Source organism: Nothobranchius furzeri, chromosome 2 (assembly GCF_043380555.1).
Source record: "Nothobranchius furzeri strain GRZ-AD chromosome 2, NfurGRZ-RIMD1, whole genome shotgun sequence".
Taxonomy (NCBI): Eukaryota; Metazoa; Chordata; class Actinopteri; order Cyprinodontiformes; family Nothobranchiidae; genus Nothobranchius; species Nothobranchius furzeri.
In genome coordinates this window covers 42,483,981-42,499,947 of record NC_091742.1, presented here as the reverse complement: position 1 = coordinate 42,499,947, position 15,967 = coordinate 42,483,981, and the positions used below count along the sequence as shown (strand labels likewise).

The window sequence follows — 15,967 nt, the reverse complement described above, 5'->3', positions numbered from 1 at the left end:
TATTTAAATGATGATCAGGCTGCTGTAAAATGTAATCTCCATCCACATCCAGACACAATTATCCTCTATTCTGTCTGTAGTTGCTCTGCTCTTGTCTGGGCTGACGGAGCTGATGGTGCGTGCGGCGCGCCTAACTAGCGGCTGATGCACATTTTACGCATTTGGAGAGATGGGCTGGATGCTTTGTTTTACTGGAAGATGGTCCACTTAACGCACGGGTGTAGACTACATATTAATGAAAAATGAATGAAAATTAAACTGGGAGTTTTTACTTCATATTTTAGAAATAAAAATGACGGGGAAAACATTTATGACGTCTTTTTAAACTAAATTTTCCAGCGCGACCTGCCTGCTTCACTAAGTCACTGCTTATTAAGGTTCGTCCAGAATTACCGTGGCCCACCCAAAAATGAAAACCTGGCGCCACGCCTGTTATAAACCTTTGCAAATTGTTGTTCTTCACGTTATCAAACTCAGACTTTGTACAGCTAATGTCAAGATGTAAAATTATGAATTCAGTCGAGCTCTTCCGTCCCTCCCTCTCCTGCTCTCCTGGAAACCCGACATCGGCTGTCAGAAGCGGAGGTGAAGAAGGAGATGAGGCAAACAGAGTGAGTGCGACGTAAAGAAACCAGACTGGTGTGGAGGTGAGCAAAACAGCTGGAAAAGTGTGGGTGTTGAATCCCCCACGGATGCGACGCTCATGCGAGCGACCGGTAGCGGCTGCTGTCACCTGGTTGTGAGCAGCTCTCTGCTGTCTGAGGGTAGGCCCCGCCCACAACGCAGCGGCTACTGCGGTGTTTTCTTTACTGTGGGAAACGGGTAATAATGTCTCTTTGATGGGAACAGGTTGCCGACCCCTGGTATAAGATCTGAGCTGGTAAAACAAAAATCCTCATCAGCAGGCATTTTTTAAAGTGGGGGGGACACAGCTGTCAATCACAAATTTTGCCGGGGACATGTCCCCGGCGTCCCCGGTTAAAATGATGCCTATGAGTGAGTGAACCCACTACCCAGGATGAACTCTGCTAACTTTAAAAATCAGCTGCTCTAAATAAGCATGAAGGTCAGAGAGGAGCTCTAGGATGGACATGGATAAAGGAACTGTAATGTAGAGGTAAAGTAGGGCAGGGCCAACGTTAGCAGCTGTCATACGGTCCATCTGAAATGTTTGACTTTCATTTAGCTCGTTATGTGACAGGTTAGAGCACAGTCTCATGTTAGAGTTTTGTCATGAGAACATTGAGATACCTCACATGCTGATGGCATCTAAAAATATATAATTTTTTTCAAATTAAAGAATAATTTTAATCACAATTGGAACCTACAATCCTAGAAAAACCTCGTCCAATCAATGTGGACGTCCTGTTCTCACTGATTGGACAGAAATCCCTCCATCAAACTGTGTGTGTGTGTGTGTGTGTGTGTGTGTGTGTGTGTGTGTGTGTGTGTGTGTGTGTGTGTGTGTGCATGCACACGAGTGAATTGTGAACTGGCATTGTGATTTTGCTCTACTTACATGTAGCCATCTTTACGCTGACAAAAATGTAACTAAGTAAATTTTACTTTGAATACATTTTGTTTACAATACTTTTTACTTTTACTTGAGTAAAAATTTAGGCAAGTACTTTTAGTTGTACTTGAGTAAAAAATTATCAAAGTATTGGTACTCGTACTTAAGTAGGAAATTTTAGTACTCTTTCCTCCTCTGGTAATTGGGATATTACTGTTTGAATGCAGATGAAAATTCTGTAACTTCCCTATACTCTTATAGAGAGTCATGTTTGTTTCTCCTATGTTAATACCTAAGGATACAGAGGTGTTGCTCCAGCAATAAGGTCAACAAATTGGTAATATGTTAATGTTTTAGATTAAAAGCTCTTAATGTGCCGTTTATGTGGACTGAAGAAAAAAGATGGACTGAGTTTCAGGAAAGTTTTCCAGCATAAAACTTTATTGTGAAATAAAGAGACGTGATATGTGTCATGACTCCCATCCTTTACCCTCATCTGCCTTATCATTTCCTCCTCATTCAGCTCACCTTGTCCTCTCACCAAGCTCCAGCCAAGCCCTGCTTTCCCCAGCAACCTCTGTCAGCTTCAATCAGCTCCATTCATTCCACCTGCTCCTGTAATGAGCCTCATCCCATACACCTGCTTCCCCTGCTATAAAAGAAACAGCCATCCAGTCAACAGATGCCAGATTATTACAGCCCTGCCAGTAATTCTCCAGCCATCCACCCTGCCTGATCTCAGCCTCCAGACCTCGTTTTTCTCCTGACCCCTGCCTTGCTCACTGCCTGCCATTTGGACCTTGTCTGTCTCTGAACCTGCCTCAGCCTTGCCCTCCAGGTACCTCTGCCTTGAATAAAGACTTTTTTATATATTTTTACTGTGTTTGGCGTCTTCACGGGTCTTCAGAGTTCAGTGCGTGACAGAATAATCTGGCCAAATTCTGACCCTACGCCGACACATCACTTGGGAGTATTTTTTTCTCTCTTCATACGTGCCATGGAGTATCTCACGCTCCTGGACTTCATGGAACTAGAGAAGGAGCAGGTGTCACCGTTCTGGGGAACGCGGCTGGCCATCAGGCCACAGCCACGCAGAGGTTCCACTCCTCCGTCCAGGCTTGCTGCGGCCGTCTTGCGCAACGGGTACCTGACAACGCAACAGTGGCAGTCCGGAAGACCTTCTACTACTTCGTGGCCTTCACAGACGCAAGGTTTTGCTGCTACACCGCTCAAGCCTCGAGTCCCTCCGTCCCGTCCACGTCCAGCAGTGGTCCCTGGAGACGCACCGCGTCCACGTCCAGCGGTGGTCCCAGGAGGCGCACCGCGTCCATGTCCAGTGGTGGTCCTAGGAGGCGCACCGCATCCACGTCCAGCGGTGGTCCCAGGAGTCTCACCGCATGCACGCTCAGTGGGGTTCCTACTTCCGCCTTTTGAAGAGGCTCCACCTGCCCCGGTCCATTGGTGGTTCCAGGGGTTGCATCGCATCCACGTCCAGCGGTGGTCCCAGGGGGCGCATCGCGTCCACGTCCAGCGGTGGTCCCAGGAGTCACACCGCATCCTCGTCCAGCAGAGATTCCACCTTCGCCTGTCCGAGAGGCTCCGCCTGTCCAGGTCCAGCGGTAGTTCCCGGGGTCGCATCGCATCCATGTCCAGCGGTGGTCCCAGGGTCCGCACCACATCCATGTCCAGCAGGGGTCCCGCCTCCATCTGTCCTGCTCCAGCGGTGGTCTCGAAGGTCGCGCCGCATCCTGTCCAAGCGGTGGTCCCGAAGGTCACACCGCATCCTGCCTCAGCGGTGGTCCCGGAGGGCGCATCGCAACCTGCTCTGGCGGTGGTCCCGGGGGACGCATCGCAACCTGCCTCGGCGGTGGTCCCGGGGGACGCATCGCATCCTGCTCTGGCGGTGGTCCCGGAGGACGCATCGCATCCTGCTCTGGCGGTGGTCCCGGAGGACGCATCGCATCCTGCTCTGGCGGTGGTCCCGGAGGACGCATCGCATCCTGCTCTGGCGGTGGTCCCGGAGGACGCATCGCATCCTGCTCTGGCGGTGGTCCCGGGAGGACGCATCGCATCCTGCTCTGGCGGTGGTCCCGGGAGGACGCATCGCATCCTGTCTCGGCGGTGGTCTGGGAGGACGCATCGCATCCTGTCTCGGCGGTGGTCTGGGAGGACGCATCGCATCATGCTCTGGCGGTGGTCCAGGAGGACGCATCGCATCCTGCTCTGGCGGTGGTCCGGGAGGACGCATCGCATCCTGCTCTGGCGGTGGTCTCGGGGGACGCATCGCATCCTGTCTCGGTGGTGGTCCCGGAGGACACATCGCATCCTGTCTCGGTGGTGGTCCCGGTGGACGCATCGCATCCTGCTTCGACGGATGAGGTCCAAGAGGCCCCGGTCCCGGTCCAGCCTGTCCAAGGGGCTCCGGTCCAGCCTGTCCAAGGGGCTCCGGTCCAGCCTGTCCAAGGGGCTCCGGTCCAGCCTGTCCAAGGGGCTCCGGCCCATCCCGTCCAAGGGGCTCTGGCCCAGCCCGTCCAAGGGGCTCTGGCCCAGCCCGTCCAAGGGGCTCCGGTTCAGCCTTTCCACGAGCCTCCAGTTCAAGGGTCGACGCCTCCAGGCTCTGAAGTAGACATCTCTGGTTCCTGCTCTGAAGAGGACGTCTCCTGCTCTCAAGTTCCCCAGTCTCAAGTTCCAGAGTCTGTGTCCCCTCTTAGTCGTCTTCCTCTAGTGTCCCCTCTTAGTCGTCTTCCTCTAGTGTCCCCTCTTAGTCGTCCTCCTCTAGTGTCCCCTCTTAGTCGTCCTCCTCTAGTGTCCCCTCTTAGTTGTCCTCCTCTAGTGTCCCCTCTTAGTTGTCCTCCTCTAGTGTCCCCTCTTAGTTGTCCTCCTCTAGTGTCCCCTCTTAGTTGTCCTCCTCCAGTGTCCCCTTTTATTCTTGGTCCAGTGTCCCCTCTTAGTCTTGGTCCAGTGTCCCCTCTTAGTCTTGGTCCAGTGTCCCCTCTTAGTCATGGTCCAGTTTCCCCTCTTAGTCATGGTCCAGTTTCCCCTCTTAGTCTTGGTCCAGTTTCCCCTCTTAGTCTTGGTCCAGTTTCCCCTCTTAGTCTTGGTCCAGTTTCCCCTCTTAGTCTTGGTCCAGTTTCCCCTCTTAGTCTTGGTCCAGTTTCCCCTCTTAGTCTTGGTCCAGTTTCCCCTCTTAGTCTTGGTCCAGTTTCCCCTCTTAGTCTTAGTCTTGGTCCAGAGTCCCCTCTTAATAGTAGTCCAGTTTCCCCTCTTAGTCTTAGTCTTGGTCCAGAGTCCCCTCTTAATAGTAGTCCAGTTTCCCCTCTAAGTCGTAGTCTTGGTCCAGAGTCCCCTCTTAGTAGTAGTCCAGTTTCCCCTCTAAGTCTTAGTCTTGGTCCAGAGTCCCCTCTTAGTCCTCGTCCACCAGTGTCCTCTATCACCACAACTCCTACAGTCCCGGCTCCTGGTTCCGCGTCGCCGGCCCCCCAGACTCTCACAGTCCAGGCTCCTGGTTCCCCGTCGCCGGCCCCCCAGACTCTCACAGTCCAGGCTCCTGGTTCCCCGTCGCCGGCCCCCCAGACTCTCACAGTCCCGGCTCCTGGTTCCCCATTGCCGGCCCCACAGACTATTCTGGCCCTCCTTCCTGGTCCCCCTCCTCCCGCCCTGCTCTGGCCCTCCTTCCTGGTCCCCCTCCTCCCGCCCTGCTCTGGTTTCCTGTGGGCGTCTGGTATCCGCCCTTGAGGGGGGGGGGGGGGGGGGGGGGGTTCTGCCATGACTCCCATCCTTTACCCTCATCTGCCTTATCATTTCCTCCTCATTCAGCTCACCTTGTCCTCTCGCCAAGCTCCAGCCAAGCCCCGTTTTCCCCAGCAACCTCTGTCAGCTTCAATCAGCTCCATTCATTCCACCTGCTCCTGTAATGAGCCTCATCCCATACACCTGCTTCCCCTGCTATAAAAGAACCAGCCATCCAGTCAACAGATGCCAGATTATTACAGCCCTGCCAGTAATTCTCCAGCCATCCACCCTGCCTGATCTCAGCCTCCAGACCTCGTTTTTCTCCTGACCCCTGCCTTGCTCACTTCCTCCCATTTGGACCTTGTCTGTCTCTGAACCTGCCTCAGCCTTGCCCTCCAGGTACCTCTGCCTTCAATAAAGACTTTTTAATATATTTTTACTGTGTTTGGCGTCTTCACGGGTCTTCAGAGTTCAGTGCGTGACAATATGGACATGAAACAATGCACTGGTGTCTGTCATTGCTGCTGACATTTCCTCATATCTCGCAGATGCAAACTTTGTTTCTGTGGTGCCATTCTTGGGACCGGTAACACACACACACACACACACACACACACACACACACACACACACACACACACACACACACACACACACACACACACACACACACACACACACACACACACACACACACACAGCTATGTAAAGTTTAAAAGGATGTTGTGATTCTGGTGATTTTGTTTCGTTAAAGTGAAAATAGTTTTTGTTCTTTCTTCTTGCTGTGTACGATCTCCTGTTCCCTGAAACACTGATCTGTTTGAGCAATCCATAAATGTAACAAGAGAACAAAGCATTTACAGATACTTGTTCTCAATTCAGCCACAAAGTATTATTTTTTGACATTTCTGAGTGGGATTTAAAGTTGATGGTTCTCACCCTCTGTTTATTAATGAGCGCATCGGGATCCCAGCTGAAAAAGGTGACTTTGTGAGTAATTCCCCTGAGTGGGAGGGTCTCAAGGGCCCATCTCATATTTATCGCTACAAGTTTTCTTCATCCAAACCATCGGGATGGATTTCTCTGCTTTTCATGGTTTCAGTCATCACTTGCTCCTCACTGAACTGAAGACAAAGGTAAATAGTTTGTTTATCTGCTTAAGAAAAGTCAATTTTAAATCTGTGACCTCTGCATCAGCCCTTTTTGTATTCATCCAGCGTTGCATCTGACATGCGTCTAATGCAAAATAGATTGCATTAAACATTACAAAGAGTATTTGCAAAGGTTAAACCGGATCATGATCATAAAACTGAAAAGTATGTGTAGTTGCTGTTATTTAGTTAATCATTCCCCACCTCCATCGTGTCTCATGCAAAGAGATCCGGTCAGAGTGGAGATTTGGGAACTTTGACTGTTAGCACAGATTCTTCACATACTTGCATGCTGCAGTAGATGCCAGGAGGGATTAAATGAGATGAAATCCTATAATTGGGAGATGAGAAGGTGAATGCCACCTCTCAAAGAGCAGGCGAGCAGCCCAATGTGCACATGAGCCATGAAAGCTGCTTTGTCTTCATCTGTTTCACCAACTTGTCAGGGCTAAAAGTCATCTGGCATGCTCACACCTTTGGATGGAAACATCCCAAATGACAAGGAACAGAGTGAACTCAGAGACATGGTTTCAGATAATTAATCAAAGTAAATCAGTTTTGATAAATGTTTCTGCTTTTGCCTCTTTAGGATGTGTTTTTAGTGAGGAAACAAACAATGAACTCACAGAGAAACATGGACCTTGAAGTGCTGGATAATCTTATCGTTTAAAGTTTATCAAAGCCACATGTCTCACTGACACCATAATAGTCATGCTCAATCCAGCCTCCTCTCGTGGATACAGTTTACCCTTCTCGGAATGCACTACATCACTGTTAATTTCCATATAAATGAGCAGCAGACATGTTCATTTACAGCAGGCTCGTGAATCTTATCTGCTGGGAAGTTGTTATCTTCAGAAAGCAAATAAAGTATGTCATAATAGTCCTATTTATTTCTCTGAGAGCATTTTATTTACAGATTTTTATTTCTTGTGGGGCAGTGTTTTATCAGGCGTAACCCTGACCCTGCATGAACGAAGGGCAGTGCAGCGCTGAGGTAAGCACACTTTGAAAATGACAAAGTAAGTTATATTGTTTCTGCAGGAAGTGCAGTGCATGAAACCAACAGCTGAGTAAAGTGCAGTTTTCAAGTGGGGCGTGGTTTTTCTAGCCTGCAACGGAAACCCCAGGCATCAGCACTATCATATCATAGGTAGATAAAGGAGGGAACCTATCAAAGAAAACGTATACGAGAAAGTGGATCCTACCCCGACTCCTTAGCACACCTGACAGGCAGAAAGCTACAAAAATGTAAGTTAAATGTTATATACATATATATATATATATATATATATATATATATATATATATATATATATAAAATAACTAGATGTAACCTGTAAAATATTAGAGAAAATTTTTTTCCCACATTAAAACCACTGAAAGGCATTTTCAGATGTCTTATTCGTTTCATTAATTGGTTCAATCTTTGGATGTTTTAGTAAATGTGTCTTTTTTAGGTATGAAATTAAAATTAAACACTGAGAAACATGTACTTTACGGACAAAATACTCCTCTTTTTGAGCTGGTCTCACAACCATTCATTGACCCATCCTCTTCTCTCCCCTTTCTGTTTCTTGAACTCTGTCTTAAAATCCAACTTCGTTTCCATTTTTTACTTTTTATTTAGTCTTCAAGTCAATTCTCCATCCTGATCCAAAACCTTTAAAACCATGGGGTGTGGTGCGATCAAGTCTCTTCTGGTCAGCCTGTCTCAGAGGAAGCCTATTGAGCCCGACGGGGAGTCGTCCACCTTTAACCGATGCCTAACCACCCTGGACCTGGTGGCCCTTGGAGTGGGCAGCACCTTGGGTGCTGGGGTCTACGTCCTCTCCGGAGAAGTGGCCAGAGACTCTGCTGGACCCAGCATCATCATTTCCTTCTTTATCGCAGCCCTGGCATCTATATTTGCTGGACTGTGCTATGCAGAGTTTGGATCCAGAGTTCCTAAAACAGGTTCAGCTTACCTTTACAGCTATGTGACTGTTGGAGAACTGCTGGCTTTCATCACCGGCTGGAATCTGCTGCTCTCCTACGTCATAGGCAAGCATGATAAACTTGATTTGTTGATGTTATTAATACATTACTAATGTTTTATTCATTCATTCTTGTCACGTTTGTCTTTAATAATCAATGGTTTACATTTGGGATAATCTCTTTTCTTAACTTTAAAAACAGCTGATGGGTCTTTTAAAGTGATATTATCAGATGACAGAGGACACTGGAACTCATCAATGATCAACAAAGGTTCTCTGAACTTCACCCTGTTTTGGAAGCAGGATTTGAAACTGAACAGTTGATTTCTGATTCTGATTTACAAAAACAGTTAACAGCCAGTTTGATCAAAATCACCAAACTTTTTTTGACTGCCATCTCCTAATGAAAATAGCAAAAATATCGGTCTTTACTTCTAAAAGCAGTAACAGACATGGATTAAATTGTTGGTGCCCTTCAGTCAATGAAAGAAAAACCCACAATAGTCACAGAATCTAACTTGAAACTTGAATCTAACAAAAGTAATAATAAATAAAAATTCTATGAAATTTAACCAATGAAAATCAGACATTGCTTTTTAATCATGCGTCAATTATTTTAAAAAAATTTGTTCATGGAACAGGCCTACACGCAAATATGGTACTCCTAGGAAAAGTGGAAAATAATGTGATCAAAGGGACATGTTAATTCAAGGTGTGTCTACTAATTAGCATCACAGATGTCTACAATATTGTAATCAGTTAGTGGGCCTATATATATGTTTGGGGCGACGGTGGCACAGGAGTTAAGAGCTCGCCCTGTAATCGGAAGGTTGCAGATTCGAGCCCCGCTCAGTCTGTCACTGTCGTTGTGTCCTTGGGCAAGACACTTAACCCACATTGCCTGCTGGTGGTGGTCAGAGGGACCGGTGGCGCCAGTGCTCGGCAGCCTCGCCTCTGTCAGTGCGCCCCAGGGCAGCTGTGGCTACATTGTAGCTCATCCCCATCAGTGTGTGAATGTGTGTGTGAATGGGTGAATGACTGATTGTGTTGTAAAGCGCCTTGAGGGGTTCCAGGACTCTAGAAGGCGCTATATCAAATACAGGCCATTTACCATATATAGGCCTGTATATATAGGCCTCGGGGGCAGCAGTAGCTCAACAGGTTGAGCCGGTTGTCCAGTAATCGGAAGGTTGCAGGTTCGATCCCGGCTACCGACAGAGAATTCTGCTGTTGAGTCTTTGGGCAAGACACTTAACCCACCTTGCCTGCTGGTGGTGGTCGGAGGGACCGGTGGCCTCGCCTCTGTCAGTGCGCTCCAGGGCAGCTGTAGCTACATCGTAGCTCATCACCATCAGTGTATGAATGTGTGTGTGTGAATGGATGAATGATACACTGTAGTGTAAAACGCTTTGGAGTCCTTACTCTAAGAGGCGCTATACAAGTGCGGGTCATATATAGGGCTCCAGGTAGTGACTGTGTTGTTTGCTGACAAGGTGTGTGCCATCGTGTCTTCGTGGTTCAATGTCCACGTCTCTTTTTTTTTTGTATTGCTTCTTTAATCCACCTTTTATATTTTTGTTGTTCGGTGTTTATGAGGTGTATTCCATGGCTGTGGTGAGCGGCCAGTGCTGGCATTGTCAGGCCTATGCCAGCGGATGCCACCGCACCACCCCACTTGCACCCACAGCCCTCGGTGTCTAAGTGCAGTTTAAAATTGGAAGTGGGCACCGGCATTCGTGAGGAGGCCGAGAAATCCCCCTGCCAAGTGCCGTTGAATGTGCTCACTCCCAAGGCCCTAAGTGTGTGCCCGCACTGCCCGCTCACCACAGCCATGGAATACACCTCATCAACACACAACAACACTATATTGGAGCAGGCGGAGGGAGACTAGGGGTCTTTGCACACCTCTGTTGTTGCTTGGCTTCCTGGGGCTGGAGGCTAGGAGGGAGATCTGGCCGTCTGGTTGGGGTCTGGGGTGGTGGGTTGCTGTGCTCAGCGTTGGGCGGGGGAGCCTGCTCATCAGCACCCCAGCAGAAAGGGTCAAAATCTGGTAACCGGTGATGGTTGTACCCCATGTACAGCAGTACCGGGACCAGAGTGAATAGGGTGTGTATGGGGAGCATGAGTGGATGTCCGGCGTGCATTTTTGTAAGTCTTTGGTTGTATGTGCATGTGTGAGCATGAGGGAGGGAGTGTGTGACTGTGTTTGTGTATGACTGTATATGTCAGGTGGGGCCTTTGACTCCTCCCTTCTCCTGGGACTTCTTTTGATGATATAGATCTTCGTCTCCCCTCTCCCTGCCACACCTGGTGTGGGGTACGGTGCCTTGGTCTGCCTGAGTGTTCTTGGCTCCCGGGTCAGGGGGTTTAAGATTTTTGGCGCCTGCCTGGTCAATCCCGGTGGCTGCCTGGTGGGGTCTGGGTCCCTGGGCTCTGCTGGGTCCCCGGTGGGGGTGGTCGCCCCTGGGTCCCGGGCTCGGCCGGCTAGGGGTTGGGAGGCTGCGGGCGGGCCTGTAGGCTCTCCGCTGATGTCTCCCGGGACTCTGCCGGCTGCTGGTTGTGCCCCCCCGGGGCGATCCTCTGTGCCTCTCGAGGGGAGCAGGGGCCTTTCTGGTTGCAGTCTCCTTGGGGTTCATGTGTTCTGGGGTAGCGCCTGGATCTCTGGGACTTGGAGCTCCCCCCGTCTCCTACACATCTTTGGGGGGCAGGTCTGTGGTCCCTAACACTCTCTATTGGATGCTCCTATAGAGAAACCTTACATAAACAAGCGCGTGTACACACACAGGTGCTCACATGGTGCTCTCATAAGTATGGGCTTGGGGATGATCAACACATGTTTTAAGGCTGTGGTTGCCACTGAATGCACTATGATTTATTATCGTGTGATTGTTCGGTTAAACAATGTTGATTTTATATTTCATCATCACATTGACACAGTGATAGCTTGATCTTGATGTATTGTTGTGTGTCCCATTTTTTCCTGCTCTTTCTTTTTCTGCAGGTCTAGAAGCAGACTCTTGTACCCTTCCCCCCTCTCTCCCCACCTTTTGTCTTTTCATTTCTCTTTCACCTCTGACTCTGTGTCTGGTCGGAATTACAAAGCATTCAAAAACAATAACAATAAAGTTTTAAGTATCAGGCGTGACATTAGAAGCAGACGCTTTAATGCTCCACCTGAGAGTAAATCTGTAAGGCTTGTTACCAGCATTCAGACATCAATTCTGTTTGCTTCACAGCCAGACAGGACACGGTTAAAAAAAATAAATAAAAATTTGTTGTTCGGTGATTATGATCCTTGTTTTATCCCAATCCTTTATGATTTTCTCTTGTGCAGTGGTCTGTTACGGCTTATTTCTTTATTGTACTTTCTGCTTCTTGTTTCGCTGCCCTTGTGTGGCCTTGGTTTGTTTCTGCCGCACACTCCGTTCTATGTTCTATTGTTCGTCAGTTGAGTTGACGTCCGGTTTCACTTATGTAAGTTTTATTGCAGAATTTGCATGGTATTTTGTATATGAATACACATTCTTGTCCTGTTGACATCTTGTCTTTTGGCTGTACTAGTCTTTTTTTTATGTGTGTTTATGTTGTTCATCTTCGTTACTTTTGTACTGTTATAAGTTATAAGGGCTTGTCCTTAACTTTGCTGACATGTTTCGACGTTTCACTACCACTTTTGTCGGAGCAACCGCTGGATATTGGCGGCGTCACTTCCTTTTATTCGGGCAGTAGAGGAGGATATCACCCTCTGATGCTCGTGCCTTCTCTGCTGATCACCGTGTCCAAGGAGTGGTCCAGGGTGTAAACTCCTTGGTCCCTGGGGGCAGTGGCTATGGCTTTGTGTTCTACGTTCTCCATGAAAAACTCGCAAAGGGTGGCTGATAACGGGTTACCCATGGCAAAGCCTTTCAGTTGTTTGTATATTGTTCTGACGTATGTGAAGTTTGCTATCAATTGTACCAGTTCTGCTATGTTGTGTGTTATGAGGTTTTTTCTTTTGTGTAAAGTTTTGTCAGGTCTGATTCTGTTAACCACTATGTTAATGGCTTTTTGGGTTGGTTTTTTTGTGAACATTGATCTAACATCATGTGAAATTAGTATGTCATTGTCTTCTATTATAATCTTTTTTTAGTTCTTTTGCCAGTTTTGCTGATTTATTTTGCTATATTGTATGTCGGTGTACCTATGCCAGGGCTATTCAGTTCTGGGCCTCGAGGACCGGTATCCATCACATTTTGGTTTTAACTCTGTTTCAACACACCTGATTTCAATCAGCAGGTGATTAACAGGCTTCTGCAGAGCCTGATGAGCTGCTGCACAGGTGATTCAACCACTGAATCTAGTGTGTTGGATCCGAAAAACCACTCAAACATGCTGGATACTGGCCCTTGAGGCCCTGAATTGAATAGCCCTGACCTATTCTTTCTACCATTGGTCTTAGTGGGGTGTTCTGCTTGTGTATTTTTGGGGTACCATATATTCTTGGGATTGTGCTTGCTGTTGGAATCCAGTGTTTGTACATTTTCTGTTATTCAGCCTTTTTCTTGTAGTGGTTTCAGTAATTTCTTTTTCATGTTTTTCCTTTTTTGGCTGTTCTTTTTTCGTTTGTAGGGTTGCTGTTTTTTAGTATCCCAACTACATTTTTTCTAAATTCTGCTTTTTCCCCTTCATCTGTAATCGGTTGAACACAGAAAAAGAGGGCAGCAGACGACGATATCGCCCTCTGCTGCCTGCTGATAAAACGAGAAGGAAACGACGTCACCAACATCGGCAGTTCTAAGGATGACTACAGTAATTAGCCGAAACATTAGCAAATGGCTGAAAAATACTATCTGGAAAAGGTGTCATTCAGCCTGAGATAACAGAAGCAGTTTGCTCATGAGGAGTGGGCCAAAATACCTACTGAGATGTGCAAAAGTCTCATTAACAACTACAAGAATCGCTTGGTTGCAATGATTGTCTAAAAGGTTGTGCTACAAACTATTAAGTTGGGGTACCATCATTTTAGTCCAGGCTTATTTCATGACTTTACTTTTTTAACCCTCCCACATTGTTAATGTGATCACATGGGCCCCAGGTGCTTTTTTTTTATTTTTATTTTTTAAGAGCACACCACTTCACCCTTGCCAAGGGATCAACTATTTTTAACCACCCCCTGGCCTGAAGGGGTCACCTGATAGGACAGTGGAGAGGTAAAATATGTTGAAGCGTAGTTGAAAAGCAATGTCTGACTTTCATTGGTTACATTTCATAGAATTTTTCTTTATTACATGTGTCACATTCAAGTTATTTCTGTAACCATTGTGGGATTTTCTTTCATTGACAGAAGGGTGCCAACAATTTTGTTCACATCTGTATCTGTTTTTACTTCCTTCATTTTTTTAGCTACAACAATTCAAATCTTTTTTGGGGGGAAAAAATGAGACATAAAGACACAATGGAAGGGAAACATTCTTGTCTATATTTTCTGTTTATGAATGCAGTAAAATGCTGCATCACACTCATCCTTTTATTGCCTGTTTCTGGTCAGGAACATCCAGTGTTGCAGTGGCCTGGAGTGGGACATTTGACGAACTCATTGGAGGTGTCATATCAAAGTTCTTTGAAGATAATGCAGCCATGAACTTACCTGGCCTGGCACCTTACCCAGATATCTTTGCAGCCGTTCTCATCATGCTCCTGTCAGGTACAAACTACTGCCATTGAGTTGGTGACAAGAATATAATACAAAAAAATACCTCATTCTTCCCTCATGCACAAAGCTGACATGTATGGGATCATGTTTCAGGTTATTTTAATTCTTCAGTGGTTTTATGATTTTAAGACTGTAATCAAAACAGCGATTTTGATCCCAATTTAGCCATTTGTAGGGTTTGCATTTGATTGAACTACTCGGTCATGTTTTGTACGATCGTCTCAAAAATCGTGCGTGATTGCTCAGATGGGATGGGCAATTAGTAAGTGGCTCAATTCAAAAAATAGATAAAGCCCAAAATATTATTATTAAATAATTATTTCACTATAAAATTCATGGATTTTGTCAATAAAAATAATTATTAATAATCATTAATAAAAATCATATATGATTGTTTTATCATTTAATTAACTATTTCATGGTCTGTTCATCTATTTTATTTTTTCTGTCAACCTCATCCATTAAAGTCAGTGGATGGAACTAATTCTGATAAACATCTCTAACCAAGTCAATAAAAATCCTCTAACATATAAGCTGCCATGGTTGTCGTCAACCTGAGCTTTGCTTACTGATTTTGATGGGCAAGGTTCACAGATATAACAAAATCATGATGAACAAACCATGAAATATAATTTAAATTAATATTTTTACTCAGGGTTCATGTGATTAAATATTTAACATATTTAATGATACATTTATAAAATTATTTTATGCTTTAGTTATTTATTGTATTGTGTCACCTTTTCAGTCCTTGCGTTCCTCTCTCACTCTTTTTCAAATCCACAAGATGTATGACAACACAAGTGACCCAGTATTATAACTCTCTGGAGAGTTGGTACTTTACCTCTGATTTAGTGTCAAAAACCATTTCCTCTGGAGTTTGATATTCAACACTGGTGTTGTAGTTAATATAGTAACTCTAACACAAAACCAAGTGTTACAAACTAGAGTGTTACAGTTAATTTAGTCTAAAGGACAATTGTACTTTCAACTTAAACAAACCATCAGGTGTAACCGATGTCAGAAATGGAATGAAATATGAAGTTAAACTAAAGTAAAAAAGAAATTGTACTAGAGTAAAAAAATAAAATTGAACTAAAGTAAAAATAAGTTCATAATCTTTGAAACAATTTTTTGTTTGTTTGTATGATTCTGTAAGAATAAATTAGTTTAGCTAAATTTAAATAAAAAATAAACAGTTTCAGTCAAATTAGAATGATAATTTCATCGAAACTAAAAAGGTTAGCTGTAAAAAATTGGATGGATTTTAAGTTGGTTCAAAGTAAAGCATTTTAAGTGTACCTTTTAGAACTGTAATAAGCCCTGCAGAGAAGGTCACAACTGCACCAAACTTGCTTTGTGTCATCACACAAAATCAACCAACACATCCCTGTGACAGCCTGGTGACTTGTATTACGGCCTATATTACTTTTTGTGTAGAAAACACTATACCAATTAAAACTGTACATGTTTTCTCAAACAATAAATCATGGATTACTCCACGGATAAAAACAGTCCTTAAGGAAAAAAAGAGGGCATTCAAATCGGGTGATAGAGAGGAGCTGAAAAGGGTGCAAACAGAGCTGAGGAAACTGATCAGAGAGGGAAAAAAACAACTACAGGCGGAGGATGAAGGATTAACTTCAGCAGAGCGATGTGAGGGGAGTTTGGAGAAGCCTGAGGAACATCTCTGGCAACAAGGAAAAGATTGTTGATTGTTCAGCTTCAGTCACTCCATCTGTACAGCCCCCTCCAACGCAGTACCCACCATCTGGAACAGCAATAGCTGATGCTCCTTCAGAACGCGGCTCCACCCTGCTGGTTTCAGCTACACAGGTCAGGTTGGAGCTGAAGAGGATTAACACCAGGAAGGCAGCAGGTCCGGATGGCATCAACTCAAGGG

The 15,967-nt window shown here is 45.8% G+C and overlaps 1 protein-coding gene across 3 annotated transcripts in view; it reads left to right on the top strand.

The window, feature by feature from the left end:
• Window positions 1–5,940: 5,940 nt before the first annotated feature.
• The window catches only part of zgc:175280 (cationic amino acid transporter 2 family protein), a 59,391-nt gene continuing 49,364 nt past the window's right edge, over window positions 5,941–15,967 (top strand). The window contains exons 1-3 of one of the 3 annotated variants that reach the window (XM_054733710.2): window positions 5,941–7,393; window positions 8,027–8,439; window positions 13,900–14,055. In XM_054733710.2, the coding sequence (XP_054589685.1) occupies window positions 8,070–8,439; window positions 13,900–14,055 (526 nt within the window). In that variant the 5' untranslated portion in view covers window positions 5,941–7,393; window positions 8,027–8,069. The other 2 variants (XM_054733711.2, XM_054733709.2) reach the window with 2 other exon arrangements.